This window comes from Sinohyriopsis cumingii, chromosome 17 (assembly GCF_028554795.1).
Source record: "Sinohyriopsis cumingii isolate HCF-2022 chromosome 17, ASM2855479v2, whole genome shotgun sequence".
NCBI lineage: Eukaryota > Metazoa > Mollusca > Bivalvia > Unionida > Unionidae > Sinohyriopsis > Sinohyriopsis cumingii.
In genome coordinates, this window is record NC_142977.1 from 102,589,860 (window position 1) to 102,604,427 (window position 14,568).

The 14,568-nt window shown below is 36.5% G+C and overlaps 1 protein-coding gene across 1 annotated transcript in view; it reads left to right on the plus strand.

Annotated features, from left to right (window-relative positions):
- The window catches only part of LOC149779573 (uncharacterized), a 41,470-nt gene that overhangs the window by 11,316 nt on the left and 15,586 nt on the right, over nucleotides 1-14,568 (plus strand). The window contains exon 4 of the mRNA XM_089940319.1: nucleotides 6,487-6,662. Coding sequence (XP_089796445.1) covers nucleotides 6,487-6,662 — 176 coding nt within the window. The remainder of the gene's footprint in view (nucleotides 1-6,486; nucleotides 6,663-14,568) is intronic.

Here is a 14,568-nt window from a genome sequence, read left to right on the forward strand (position 1 = left end):
CAATCAGTGTAAAGTGTTGGCAAGTGTGAATCTGTCACCTCAGACTGGTGAACTACACATTGCACAACAGTTCCTACAGTGACAGTATCCAATACTCAGCAGACCTCCTTGGCTGTCCAGTTGGCCAATCAGCCAAACCAGCTATATCCATGATACCAGTATATGGTGCACTGGCATCACATATGGGCCTTGTGCCAGCCATCTGGCCCAGCCCAGCCGACTGTCCTGGACCGACAGTCTCCAACTAGACTATGCCCCCACCCCATATTGAACGTGTGCCATTTAGAATGCAATACCTGCACAGTACATACAGAAAGATGACAACCCTCTAGTTGACAAGGGAGATGAAATGGACTTACCTGAACATTCCAGTCCAACCATGGAAAGGATCGAGATCAGTTTTAAGGTGCCAGTCATAGAGTAATGTACAGAACTTTGCCTCCATGAGAAAGAATGCCTTCTTTATCAGCAGTCAGTAGTACATATAAGCTCAAGGCCTCAATGGATGTTTGATGAAGATGATGAAAATCCATCCATCATGATTTTACCACAGTCAACAGAGATCACCAAAATTACAAGGTGTTTCTCAGCTAATTTTCAAGACCCAAGTAATGCAAAAGCATTCTTTTTTGTGAGTCATTTGCTTCAAACTTTGTCACCACACAAATCACATTTTATGTCTATCACTAAGATGTACCCTAGGCTAGACATGGATATTACTGTCATCTGTTTCACTGTTATAAGGTGAATGTATGGGTCTTTAATACCATATCTGAGCTAGCCAGGAATATTGTGTCAACTTCCTTCTTGCTCAACCTGGCATTCTGGTAATCTTTTACCTAGCACATGATGGCAAATGCTCTAACAGTCTCTTGTAATCTGGAAGAGATGAAACTCCTAAACCCCACCATGCAGCAACCCTTCACTCCCTCCTCATTCAGTTCCCCACTTCTGTTCACTGGCCAGATTGAGGACGTGAGAAAGCAGGTGGCACAGGAGTTGCCTTTTTATTTCTTTAGGTAAGTGTCTGTCTCTGCATGACCTCACCAGGGAGTGTACCAGAGAGGTATCCAAGACATAATGCTGCATTATGGGAACACTAAGTTCACTGATGTGCCAATACAAGTCCAAAACATGCCAAGCAGGCTCAATGACCTTGCTGATTCATTATCGAGGAGAGGATTTATAAGCCGGACAAATGTGCTTCTTACCTGTCAGAGCTGGTTTTGTATGTCATTGCACATTTTTCATTGTTGGATTTGGCCTCTTTGGAAGCATTCAGATTCATTGGAGACACCCGGTAATAGCCATTCCTGGGAGACTATGGCCAGGATCCCTAGGGTCATTGAACAGCTTCTCACTACACCATGCCCAATTCTTTGATGGGTTCGGGCAGTTTACTTCTGATGTGACATGTTGGATGTCTACAATCCATGTTGCTCAAACCTTGTCATGTCCTCCCTTTCTGGATAACTCTGTTTCGGTTAATATTGCTTTGGAGGAAGAACTGAGGGTCAGAGGCAGACAGCTCAGGAACTACCCCTTCACATTACTGCACAACCCATACTGGCATTTGGAACCACTCAGCCCCTGCTGTTATGAACAAATGTTAAGAGATCTTCTCAGTTATATATGCACCAATAATGATCTCTAGGAAGCAATCATAGAGACGTGGTAAGAAACCAAATTTTGAGTTAACTGGATCTCCCTAATCCCTAAGAACAGGGTGAGGGTAGGGTGATCCATGTCATTTGGAGTGGCTTTGGGTTTCGTTCATCAACAACCCTCTCCCCTCTCCTCTCCCCTCTTCATGGATGTACCATCAGATAGGTTAAAGGATGCCTTTCTACAACAAGAGATATGGTCACTCATCCCCAAAAAATGATGCAGTGGAGTTTGTGCTAAGACCACAATCTCCATGGTTTTAAACAAGGATTTTGATTTTGATTTTTCAGAAAGCAAACAGCAAGTTGAACCCATCATTAACTTGAGTCACCTCAACAAATTCATTGTGCCTTCAAAATTCAAGATGGAGACTGCTGTTTCAATCCGAACATTTTCTCCAATTTTCTGACTCTGTCACAGTTTATCAGTTTATCAGTTCAGAATTCTCCCACTGGGCTTCAACATCAGCCTTTAGGCTTTTACCAAGATCATGGATTACATCGTCACCCTGTTCCAATCTATATCATATACAATGACGGCAGCATACCTGGACATCTTCCAGAAACATATGGTTAGTTCTTTTCTATACGGCAAGAACAATCGCCTTTCTTTTGGATCGTCCAGGCTTTGTAATGAACTGGGAAAAGTCAGATCTCTGTATATCCCAGAATTTTGTCCGTCTGGATATGGAATTTTTAACCACTGGATTCTGGTGTAATCAGAATCCTCAAACTCATGAGTCTGTTTCCAACAGGACTTGGATTTCTGCAAGAGAGTTTTTGCAACTGAAGCAGCAGACTTAATCCTGCTTGGTCATCTTTTTTATGGGGACATTGTGAACACATTGGTGCCCCTTTTCAAATTCCCTTGATCAAATAGTCATGATCACACCTGAGATTCTGTCATTTCCATATCAGTTGTGTAAGCCAGGTTGGTTGACCATGGGAATCCTGCTGGAGAAGCCCCAAGCAGAAATAAAGATATGTACCAATGCCAGTGCATACAGTTGGAGTGTCCAGGTGCAGCAAGCCTTCATTACCATCAGTGGCACATGGGAACCAGAGGAATAGCCTCTGCACATCAACAGGCTCTTTCACTTCAGAAAGGATTGACTAACAAGCAAAAACAGTCCTTATTAGGTCTGACAGCTCTTTGGTGGTGACCTGTCTCCTTAATCAGGGAGACACTAATCTCCAAACCTGTGTGTTCTGATTTGGCAAATCAGACACATTCCTGGCAGACTCAGTGTCTTGGCTTACTCTCTATCCAGGTGAGGTCAAGTCCTTCACATGAAATGGTCTCTCCATCAAGATGTCTTCATGTGAATTTATGCACTATCTTGGCATCTGATGATCAGTTGATTTGCAATGAGGTGGAATTACAAGTTAACCACCTTTGTCTCTCCAATTCCAGACCCAAAAGCTTGGGCCATGGATGCACTGTGAATCATTTGGGACAGGCTGTGGTCATTTGCCTCCCCTCCCAAGGTGCTGATACCTAAAATAATTCAGAAGTTACAAGGTCAGAATGGCAAAATGATTCTGATAGTCCCTCTTGGATGGGACACCTCCTGGGTCACCGATCTACTCATTCTAGTGATAGATCCACCCAGGAAGATTCCAGCCAACCCGAATCTTCTCCAGCAACTATGGTGACAGGTGGTCCTTCCCTGCCCAGACTGTCCTCTTATTCTACACACTCGGCTCTTATCAGGACAGCCTTGTGAGACAAACAATTTAAAACTTTGATTGTGTTGAGAATTTTGAGAGCAACTGGCTGACTTTTTCTCTGGCTCTTTGAGGAGAAACACTTGGCCCCAGTCTCTATCAAAGGCTACCACCCTGTCTCTATCAAAGGCTTCCACCCTGTGATATTGAACACATACCTGCATCATGGCAGACATGATTTTGGGCATGATATTGACCTATAGTATATTTTAGCCCTTTTTGGTCTCAGTGAACCAAAATCATTCACTATGTTTCCAGATGGATCCAATCGTAGATTTTAACTTGGCTTGATTAGAATCCATTCAAACTACTAGCTCACACTTTGCTAAAGTTACTATCATACAAGTCATGTTTCCTGATAGCTTTAGCTTCCACATGCAGGATAAGTGGCCCTTTATGCAGGGTAAGTGGCCCTTTATGTCGACCTGAATTTTCTTCAGTTCAGATCAGAGGGTTTGGTTGTTCTCTTGATACAACTAGGCTTTGTAGCCCAAAATAGGTTACCTGCTGTCCGTAATCAAGGAGTCATCACTCACTTGCTCTCTTCCATATACAAGTCGAGAACAGCAGCCATGCAAGATCCTGCTTGCACTTTCAAGCATTGCTTGAAATGCTCAGAGACAGTCGTGGCAGGTGCCTCCTCCTTCCTTTGTGAGCCAGAACAGAGGATAATCCAAAATCACTTTCAAAATATGCAAGTTGGTGTGCATTTTCTCGCATGACTGTTAGTTGAATATAGATCTCCAACTACAGGTCATACCATAGAAATGTATGAAATGAGAAAAAAGGCCCTGACATTATTGCCTATAAAGGGCTCACATAATTTGTATAGATTATTATTGCAATTAATATAATTGTATACAAATTTTTATTATTTTTAATAAGAGACTGAAGTTGCAACAGAGTCATAATGCTTTGATATACATGGTAAAATATGGCATTATGTTCATATTGTCATAATGTAATGAGGACGGCTAATGTAATTATATTGTAATGATGTCATAGTATAACTATATTATAATAATGTAATGATGATGTCATAATGTAATTATATTGTAATAGTGTAATGATGTCATTATATAATTATATTGTAATGTAATAATGATGTCATAATGTAATTATATTGTAATGATGTAATGGTGTCATAATATTTGTAATGCAATGATGATGTCATAATGTAATTATATTGTAATGAGGCAGTGATGTCATAATATAATTATATTGTAATAATGTAATGATGATGTCATAATGTAATTATATTGTAATAATGCAGTGATGGTGTCTTAATTAGGATGTCATTTTTTAGTTGCATACTGCATTTATTTTACTAGCAGACTACCTTAAATTTTTGGATTAGGAATGGGTCCTGTTGTTTGCACATAATGGGGCCTATTGCTTCCACAGAATGGGGCCTATTGTTTCCACAGAATGGGCCTATTGTTTTCACAGAATGGTCCCTATTGTTTCTACAGAATGGGTCCTATTGCTTTCACATAATGAGGCCTATTGTTTCCACAGAATGGGAATTGTTCATTAGGGTCTTTAAATGCATGGTTTGTAGCAACCACAGAATCTGACTATTCACGGTATATTCTTAATCTAGCCATGTATATATCGAGCAAACCTATTTAGTCATTTCTAACAGTCAACGAGGATCAGTTAACTCAAAATGATAAGTTGGACTTATCAACAGCCACAGCAGCAAATGACTTAGTTTAGACATTTCAGATATATGTATTTTGATCTACCCAGAGTTCAGAAGCATACTTTTTTTTTCCTAGACTTCCAAACTTATCATCATCATTGTCATCATCTCTTACAACTGTGAGTGATAGTATTAATGCACCCAAAGATTGCATTTCCGTGACAAGAAAGTTGAATGAATTAACATCTCACCACTGTCAGATATACTTTGCCCTCATAGAATTCCCATCTAATACAGTTTTCACCCCATTTATAAAGAAGTGTTCTTCACGATTGTGATTAATGATTATAAATAATATTTCATGAAATAAGATGATATTTTGATATTAATATCTTGTTGACATTTTTAAAATGATCAATATTCAACAGTTACCTGCAGTTGTAAAAAAATACAGTTGCACCAGTATGGAAAGGAATATTAATGTAACAAGGATAGAAGATAATGCAAACAATGTTTTGCTTCTTGCATAAAATCTCCTTGTTGGCTAGGGGTTGTGAAATAGTCCTGTTGCACTCACTTGCATGTTGCAAGAGACAAATGATGGAGGCAATATTTTTTACCTGGGGTGAATCCTATGATGATGGTAACACTAAGAAGGTATTGGAAGTTTGAGTTAGGTTTATATACAAAATTTGAGTTTGTATTTTAAGATTTTAGTCTTTTTTTGGCTTTATTCATGTTTTGTGTGCCTTTTTTAAAATGCTAAACTTACTTGGCACTATATAGCCATTAAACCCAATACACACAGACACACAGACACACACACACAGACACACACACACACACACACAGAAGACTTGTCCATTTCCTTTCCCTGTTGGTGTAAACACAGCTCAAGCTTTAAATGTTTCTTTATGTCCCTACATCTTAGCATTTTTCCTGTGGATGGCCAATTTGTGATTAAATCTTAGACTTTATGGCTGACTGAATATGGAAGCATAAGTGGGTGATGGATTTAGTATTTGGGGTTCAGAAGGGAAGGAAAAAGTGAAATTTAATGAATTTAAGGTGTGTAATGTCAGAAATGAAATTTAATTTAGGATTTTCTTTAGTAAAATAACTTTATATATGCCCACAAAGTGTACTTATATAGGGTGATTTCAGAAATGTGTTTATCCTGTATGAATATTATTTTGTTTATTTGAATAATTCATTTTGAGCTGTTCCATTGTTTCATTTTAAGCACATACCCAGGGAAGGCAGTTTTAAAAAAATATATATATATGCCAGGGAAAATACAAAAATTATATCAAATTCTAAATTGCATCAATCGGTGACCACTCCACATTGAAAGTGCCTTCACTGGTTCTCAAGTACTTTTTGCAGGCACATCCTTTATATATTGTTCATGCCAATGTCTTTGATTTAAATTATGTATTTTCTTGACAGGAAAACACAACCTGGACCCTGGTTGAAGACATTGAGAAGTTGAGAACTCATCTGGGGATAGAAAGGTGGCATGTGTTTGGTGGAAGTTGGGGTTCTACACTTGCTTTGGCATATGCTGAAACCCACCCAGACAGAGTCAAGTCCCTTGTCCTGCGAGGAATTTTTACTATACGCAGGTATAGTTATGGCTGTTCTTAATATTGTTTGTGTGTATGTGTGTGTGATTTGGATTTTTAACATAGCTTTTAACAATGTTTCAGTCATATTGATACACTGACTGCAGTGTGGCAGTTTATAGTGATGTTAGCAAGGGGGCAACATGCTGTATACATCTAGTATCATGTCCCACCCAGACACATTATTCTGACACCAGGCTGACCAGTCCTAACAATAACCTCGTTATGCTGAGCGGCAAGTGAGGCAGCTGCTAGTACCATTTTTATAAATCTTTGGTATGAATCAACTGGAGTTAGAATCCATTACCTCCTGCATCCGAGGCAGACGCTCTTACCACTTAGGCCACCAGAGCAATCCTGTTCTAAATGTTGAAGGCTATATAAGAAATAAGGCCTTGAAAGGAGATATCTTTCATTATACTTATTTTGTTACTGTTGTTTAAACTTGCCATATTTTTCAACCTGAGGATTGGGGCCCCGAGTGGCTGAGTGGTCTAAAACGCTCACCATTATGGATCACTGCAATCTCACCTATGTCTGTGTGGATTCGAGTCTCGGATTCGGCCAATGTGGGTATGTGAGAAAGTTGGCCAGTAACTTCTCATGGGTTGGTGGTTCTTTCTAGGGTTTTCCCAGCTTCTTCCACCATTGATACTGGCTGCCATGTATAGCCTATCTTGTGCAGAAAAACGGCGTTAAATCCTACAACAACAAAAACAACAGCAACAGCAACCTGAGGATTAGTGCAAAAATTGCAACATTGAAAACAGATTTTATTTACTATTAAAGATACTTTTTGTCAAATCATCATTTTGATTCTATCTTGAAAAATAGGCCAGTTGCAACCTATTTACACAGTTCTATGCATGTGATTGATCAGCTCAACCATTTGATGGATTTTAAATGAGCCACACAGCTTGCACACCTTTCAGCTGTAAACCTTTGTGTGCATACTGGGTGCTGCACTTGGTGACACATTACCTCAATAGAGGGCAGCCTTCTCATTATCTTTTGAAGTAGCTGGCTCAAAATTATAAGTAGAATGATAAGTCAGTGCAGCAGTATAACAAAAAATGTTACAGTGTGTGTGTGTGAGAGAGAGAGAGAGAGAGGAGGGTGTCCGCTAACTACATAATATGTCATGTAAAGCTTAGATAAATTTAAACAAACACAATTACATTCAATCTTACTTCAAAAGTAAATGTTGTTACATAATCAGCAACTTTTTAAAAGAAATTGACATCAGTTAAGGAAGTACCTATCATTCACACTTTCCTGAGGCAGCTGCCTGATACATATTGGACTGTACTTCAGGCTTGATGATGCTTTATTGCTTTTAATGTTAAAATTAAGACCCAATAGAGTCCTTTGATTTATCCTTCTACCATTGTTTGACTTTGATGTATTATTTCCCAACTAGAAAATTATTTTGATTGGTATTTTCTTATTATTGAACATGCCAAACAATTTTCATCAAGTTTTGAAATATTCTGTGGATTTCATGTGACTTATTGCATTTAGAAAGTATTAGACTTCATGGTAAACTTTTTTAATTCTCCACCACAGCAGTTGTTATCCTTCACCACAACAGCTGTTATCCTCCACCTCAACAGTTATAAGGGCATAAAGCATTCATACACCCCTCTCTCCATCCATTACACCTTTGTTAACTTGCGCATTTAGGTTATTTCATGCCTGTGGTGGGGCATCAGTATTCCTTGAACACATTTCTATATTCTCATGAAATAATAGGGTTTAAATTATTGCTTAGACATTTATGAAACCCATGAGAAAAGTGTTGCACTGATTATTGATTGTATTAAATCATTGATTGTTTCAGCTTAACATTAAAGTCATTGATTGATTTACCTCAGCAATTAAGACAGCCAATTGTAAAAGACCACTTCAAATCATCATCCAGAAATTATTGTATTAAGTGAATTTTAAAATCAGAGAATTTAAAAAGTCAGTATTAAAATATTGTTTGAATAGCTTTTTTATCGTAAACTCAGCAGCTCATATATCTGAATGTTTTATAGCCATGGAAACCAAACTAGCCTGAATCGAAGCTTTCAACAAAATCTTTTTCACACTTACATTTGTAACATACATACAATACTGTTTCCAGTGTTGCACATTGAGTGTGTGCTCCCCACAATTTTTAGTCCAGTGTCTCCCAAATCTTGACTGTGCATCTCACTGGGTGCAAGTTTTCATCAGAAAAAAAGTAAAAAATTTGTTTTCAGTTTTCATTAGTTTACGTCTGTGTTTCTGTTGGCACTAGCAATGGCCAAAGTTGGGAAAAGTATTGAAAAAACTGTAAGATAGCGGTGATTGACTATTTTAAACAATGTATGTGACAATGAAAATATTAAAGGATTTTGGTAGTTGGCTAAGCTGCAATGTAAAATGTTTGAATGTTATTTGTGTAATGTATTTTCAAAGTTAAAGAGATTGCCCTACAGAGAGGAAGAATTTATTTTTTTGAAGTTAGAATATTAACAACAGATACACAATTTGTTATTTCATTAAGTAAATCAGAAAACATGGGTATTTATTGTAATACATATTATACATATTATAATAAGTGCTGGCAGATAATGGGTGAACACTAAAGGACTATGAAGAATGGATATTTATTGTCATAGGGCAAAGTGGTCTGATGATGGGACCCTGCATCCATTGTACATTGTCTGTCCCTCAACAGTTAATAATTGCTTGGTACCACTCTGGATGTCATATTTCTGATTTTGATGTTTTAACTTTCATGGTAAACATATATCCCCAAGATCTTGGACAGGTTTGACTATGAGTGGGATCTACAAATAGGAGTCATATGATCTTGCATCAGATTTTGATTAAACTTGGAATGTAGGTTTGTATTATAAAGCTCTTGGCTGAGTCTGATCATGAGCAAGATCCTTGTAAATAAGGAAATGATCTTACAAATGATTTTCTTAGCTTGCTATCACTTCTTTTTTTGTGTACGCTATTTGGTAGAGAATATTACATCATGATGTCCATCTGTCATCTGTCCATCCATCTGTCTGTCTGTTATCAGTTTCATTTCCACACAATGAATCAAGTTGTCTACCATCCACAGTAACTAAATTTTGTGGATTGCTTGCACTTGGGACAAGGAAGAACCTTATTGACTTCTGGTCAAAAAAGCCAATGTCAGAGCCACTGATTGGAAGAAGAAAATTGGTTTATGCACAATGACTTGGGTTTTCCACCATCTACAGTTACTAAGCTTTGTGGATGACATGCACTTGAGGTAAGGAAAAATCCTATCCATTTGGTGGCAAAAGGTCACAGTCAATGTCACTATGATTGGATAAAGAAAGATAGTTTCTGCACAATAACTCCAGTTCTCCACCATCAATAGCTACCTAAATACACAGCTGGCTTACACTTGTGGTAGGAAAGAAGCCTATTGATTTTGGGGTAAAAAGGCCAGAGGTAAAGGTCACTGTACCTGAAAAACCTGGATCAACTTTGTGGATGACTTGCATTTGAGATAGAGCAAAACACCTATCAATTTTTAATTAACAGGTCAAATGTCAAGGTCATTATGACTTAAAGAAGAAAAATGTTTCTGCATGAAACATTCTGCTAAGTTAGTGAAGGAAGGCTATTGATTAATGGATCAAAGATAAAAGGTCAAGGTCACTCACTGAAAGAAGCAATTGTTTTCTGCATAATACATTTATATGGACCAAAGATAGTGGTGGCTTGCAAGTAAGGTATGGAAGAGGTCTGTTGATTTGGGGGTCAAAAAGTCATAGTCATTGTGAAAAATGGGTTTTGCAGAATAATATTTCTTGTAAAATAAGTTACTTGATGAAACTTTATGGATGACTTTCAGAAAGGCTACAGTTAATAAGAAATTAGTAGATTCTGAGGTTAATGTCATAGTAAGTCCAATAAGAAATTAGTAGATTCTGAGGTTAATGTTACAGTAAGTCCAATAAGAAATTAGTAGATTCTGAGGTTAATGTCATTATAAGTCCAATAAGAAATTAGTAGATTCTGAGGTTAATGTCATAGTAAGTCCAATAAGAAATCAGTAGATTATGAGGTTAATGTCATATTAAGTCCAATAAGAAATTAGTAGATTATGAGGTTAATGTCATAGTAAGTCCAATAAGAAATTAGTAGAGTCTGAGGTTAATGTCATATTAAGTCCAATAAGAAATTAGTAGATTATGAGGTTAATGTCATAGTAAGTCCAATAAGAAATTAGTAGAGTCTGAGGTTAATGTCATTGTAAGTCCAGTAAGAAATTAGTAGAGTCTGAGGTTAATGTCATAGTAAGTCCAATAAGAAATTAGTAGTCTGAGGTTAATGTCATTGTAAGTCCAGTAAGAAATTAGTAGATTCTGAGGTTAATGTCATAGTAAGTCCAATAAGAAATTAGTAGATTCTGAGGTTAATGTTACAGTAAGTCCAATAAGAAATTAGTAGATTCTGAGGTTAATGTCATAGTAAGTCCAGTAAGAAATTAGTAGATTCTGAGGTTAATGTTACAGTAAGTCCAATAAGAAATTAGTAGATTCTGAGGTTAATGTCATATTAAGTCCAATAAGAAATTAGTAGATTATGAGGTTAATGTCATAGTAAATCCAATAAGAAATTAGTAGAGTCTGAGGTTAATGTCATTGTAAGTCCAGTAAGAAATTAGTAGAGTCTGAGGTTAATGTCATAGTAAGTCCAATAAGAAATTAGTAGAGTCTGAGGTTAATGTCATTGTAAGTCCAGTAAGAAATTAGTAGATTCTGAGGTTAATGTCATAGTAAGTCCAGTAAGAAATTAGTAGATTCTGAGGTTAATGTTACAGTAAGTCCAGTAAGAAATTAGTAGATTCTGAGGTTAATGTTACAGTAAGTCCAATAAGAAATTAGTAGATTCTGAGGTTAATGTCATTATAAGTCCAATAAGAAATTAGTAGATTCTGAGGTTAATGTTACAGTAAGTCCAATAAGAAATTAGTAGATTCTGAGGTTAATGTCATATTAAGTCCAATAAGAAATTAGTAGATTATGAGGTTAATGTCATAGTAAATCCAATAAGAAATTAGTAGAGTCTGAGGTTAATGTCATTGTAAGTCCAGTAAGAAATTAGTAGAGTCTGAGGTTAATGTCATAGTAAGTCCAATAAGAAATTAGTAGAGTCTGAGGTTAATGTCATTGTAAGTCCAGTAAGAAATTAGTAGATTCTGAGGTTAATGTCATAGTAAGTCCAATAAGAAATTAGTAGATTCTGAGGTTAATGTTACAGTAAGTCCAATAAGAAATTAGTAGATTCTGAGGTTAATGTCATAGTAAGTCCAGTAAGAAATTAGTAGATTCTGAGGTTAATGTTACAGTAAGTCCAATAAGAAATTAGTAGATTCTGAGGTTAATGTCATTATAAGTCCAATAAGAAATTAGTAGATTCTGAGGTTAATGTCATTGTAAGTCCAGTAAGAAATTAGTAGATTCTGAGGTTAATGTCATAGTAAGTCCAATAAGAAATTAGTAGATTCTGAGGTTAATGTCATAGTAAGTCCAATAAGACATTAGTAGATTCTGAGGTTAATGTCATAGTAAGTCCAATAAGAAATTAGTAGATTCTGAGGTTAATGTCATAGTAAGTCCAATAAGAAATTAGTAGATTCTGAGGTTAATGTCATTGTAAGTCCAGTAAGAAATTAGTAGATTCTGAGGTTAATGTCATAGTAAGTCCAATAAGAAATTAGTAGATTCTGAGGTTAAGGTCATAGTAAGTCCAATAAGAAATTAGTAGATTCTGAGGTTAATGTCATAGTAAGTCCAGTAAGAAATTAGTAGATTCTGAGGTTAATGTCATAGTAAGTCCAATAAGAAATTAGTAGATTCTGAGGTTAATGTCATAGTAAGTCCAGTAAGAAATTAGTAGATTCTGAGGTTAATGTCATAGTAAGTCCAATAAGAAATTAGTAGATTCTGAGGTTAATGTCATAGTAAGTCCAGTAAGAAATTAGTAGATTCTGAGGTTAATGTCATAGTAAGTCCAATAAGAAATTAGTAGATTCTGAGGTTAATGTCGTAGTAAGTCCAATAAGAAATTAGTAGATTCTGAGGTTAATGTCATAGTAAGTCCAATAAGAAATTAGTAGATTCTGAGGTTAATGTCATTGTAAGTCCAGTAAGAAATTAGTAGATTCTGAGGTTAATGTCATTGTAAGTCCAATAAGAAATTAGTAGATTCTGAGGTTAATGTCATAGTAAGTCCAATAAGAAAATAGTGCTTTCTGTACATTTAGATTCAGGCTGCATACCTTGACTAAAGGTTGAGGTCATTGAGACTCATGGTCAGTAATCTCTGGAGTCAACCATACCAAACTAGTATATATATATATATATATATATATATATATATATATATATATATATATATATACTTTAAAATAGTATCCTTGCAAAGAATATACTGTTCAGGATTTAATTCTTTTTTTATTAATATTTGTAAGAGCATATAGCAAATATTGTTTTGTTTAGAACTGAGAGAGAGTCATAATCAACACTAAAAATGACATACTGTAACTTAGACCTTGAAAGCTGTGAATTTTGCCTCATATATTTATCTTCTTGCTTTATTTTTTTTTTTTTATTCATTTATTTATTTATTAAATTAATTATTATTAGAATTTCATATCTACTTTTATTTCATTCTTTGGCTACTTTACATGTATCCTGGCTGAACAATACAGTTTTGTTTTCTTTTGAATTCATTTCCGGCATGGATAACTCCATTTCAAAGAGTTGAGCAATCAAAGTCTGTCTTAGATGATTACAATATTACAATATAGTTCTGAAATAATGCAGCTGTGAGACGGAAAACGTATGTGGGGTCACGGTACATTAATGTATTTGATGGGAAAAGGAAATTTTAAATTATGTTTCTGTGAGAATGGTTACCTGATCACATTTCAGATAAGCCCTCCCACATCTCCCTTCAAATGTGTTTGGTAAACCCACAGAAGGACATGATAATAGGAATCTTCATGTGAAAACCATTTTCCTAACAAAAGAAGCAGCACAGTTGAGTTATAATTGTGAACTTTAGCAAGTGTAACCGCGGAACTTTTTATCAGAGAACAAGAAAAATGAGTGAAGACACTTTTATGGGCAAATCTGAATGACCTCTGAGGAATTTTTTGCAGCCACATCTCACCGCTTCTTCTGTCACCCCAGTTCTGACAACACTGTCCAGCTGGCCAACTGGCTGTTTTTCACTACATATAACCAGAGGTCAGTAGCTACAGTGAACTTGCTACAATGAACCAGACCACATACTAACTAGCTGTTTTGTCTTCAATTTGGTATTATGGGGACCCATTTTCTTACACAGACTTTGATCGGGACCCATCTGATCAGTCCATTTGCCAAGCTGTTCCATCATCAGCACTGCTGGTTCTTTCACTGATTCCAACACCATCCATTGCCCATCTGCTCATTCAGTCTGTGGCACTGCAGTTTGTAACATTTTCCAGCACCATTTTAGTGCATCTCTTCCCATAGTGCATTGTGTTGATTGTTGAACTTCCAGAGTTTTGTCTCCTAGAAGACTTGAAAGAGGCTACTCAGACTTTTCAAAGTAGCTGTAGGACTAATTCATCTGGGATAGCTGTTCATGTGTCCATGCAGATGGCCCCTTTAGCTTGTTGGCACCTATTTTCTGGTCATTTAGATTATCTTTATTCAAATATAGGCTGAGATATAAAACATCGTGTATCAGTGGCAGAATCAAGATTGGTTACCAGCAGAAATTCCTCTGGACACCCTTTGACCAGAAGTTAACAGTTTGTAATGACACCCTATATGCATAGTTGTAGTGCCGACCTGTTGACCAGCTTTGCTTTAATCCATGGCAGTTGAGAGCC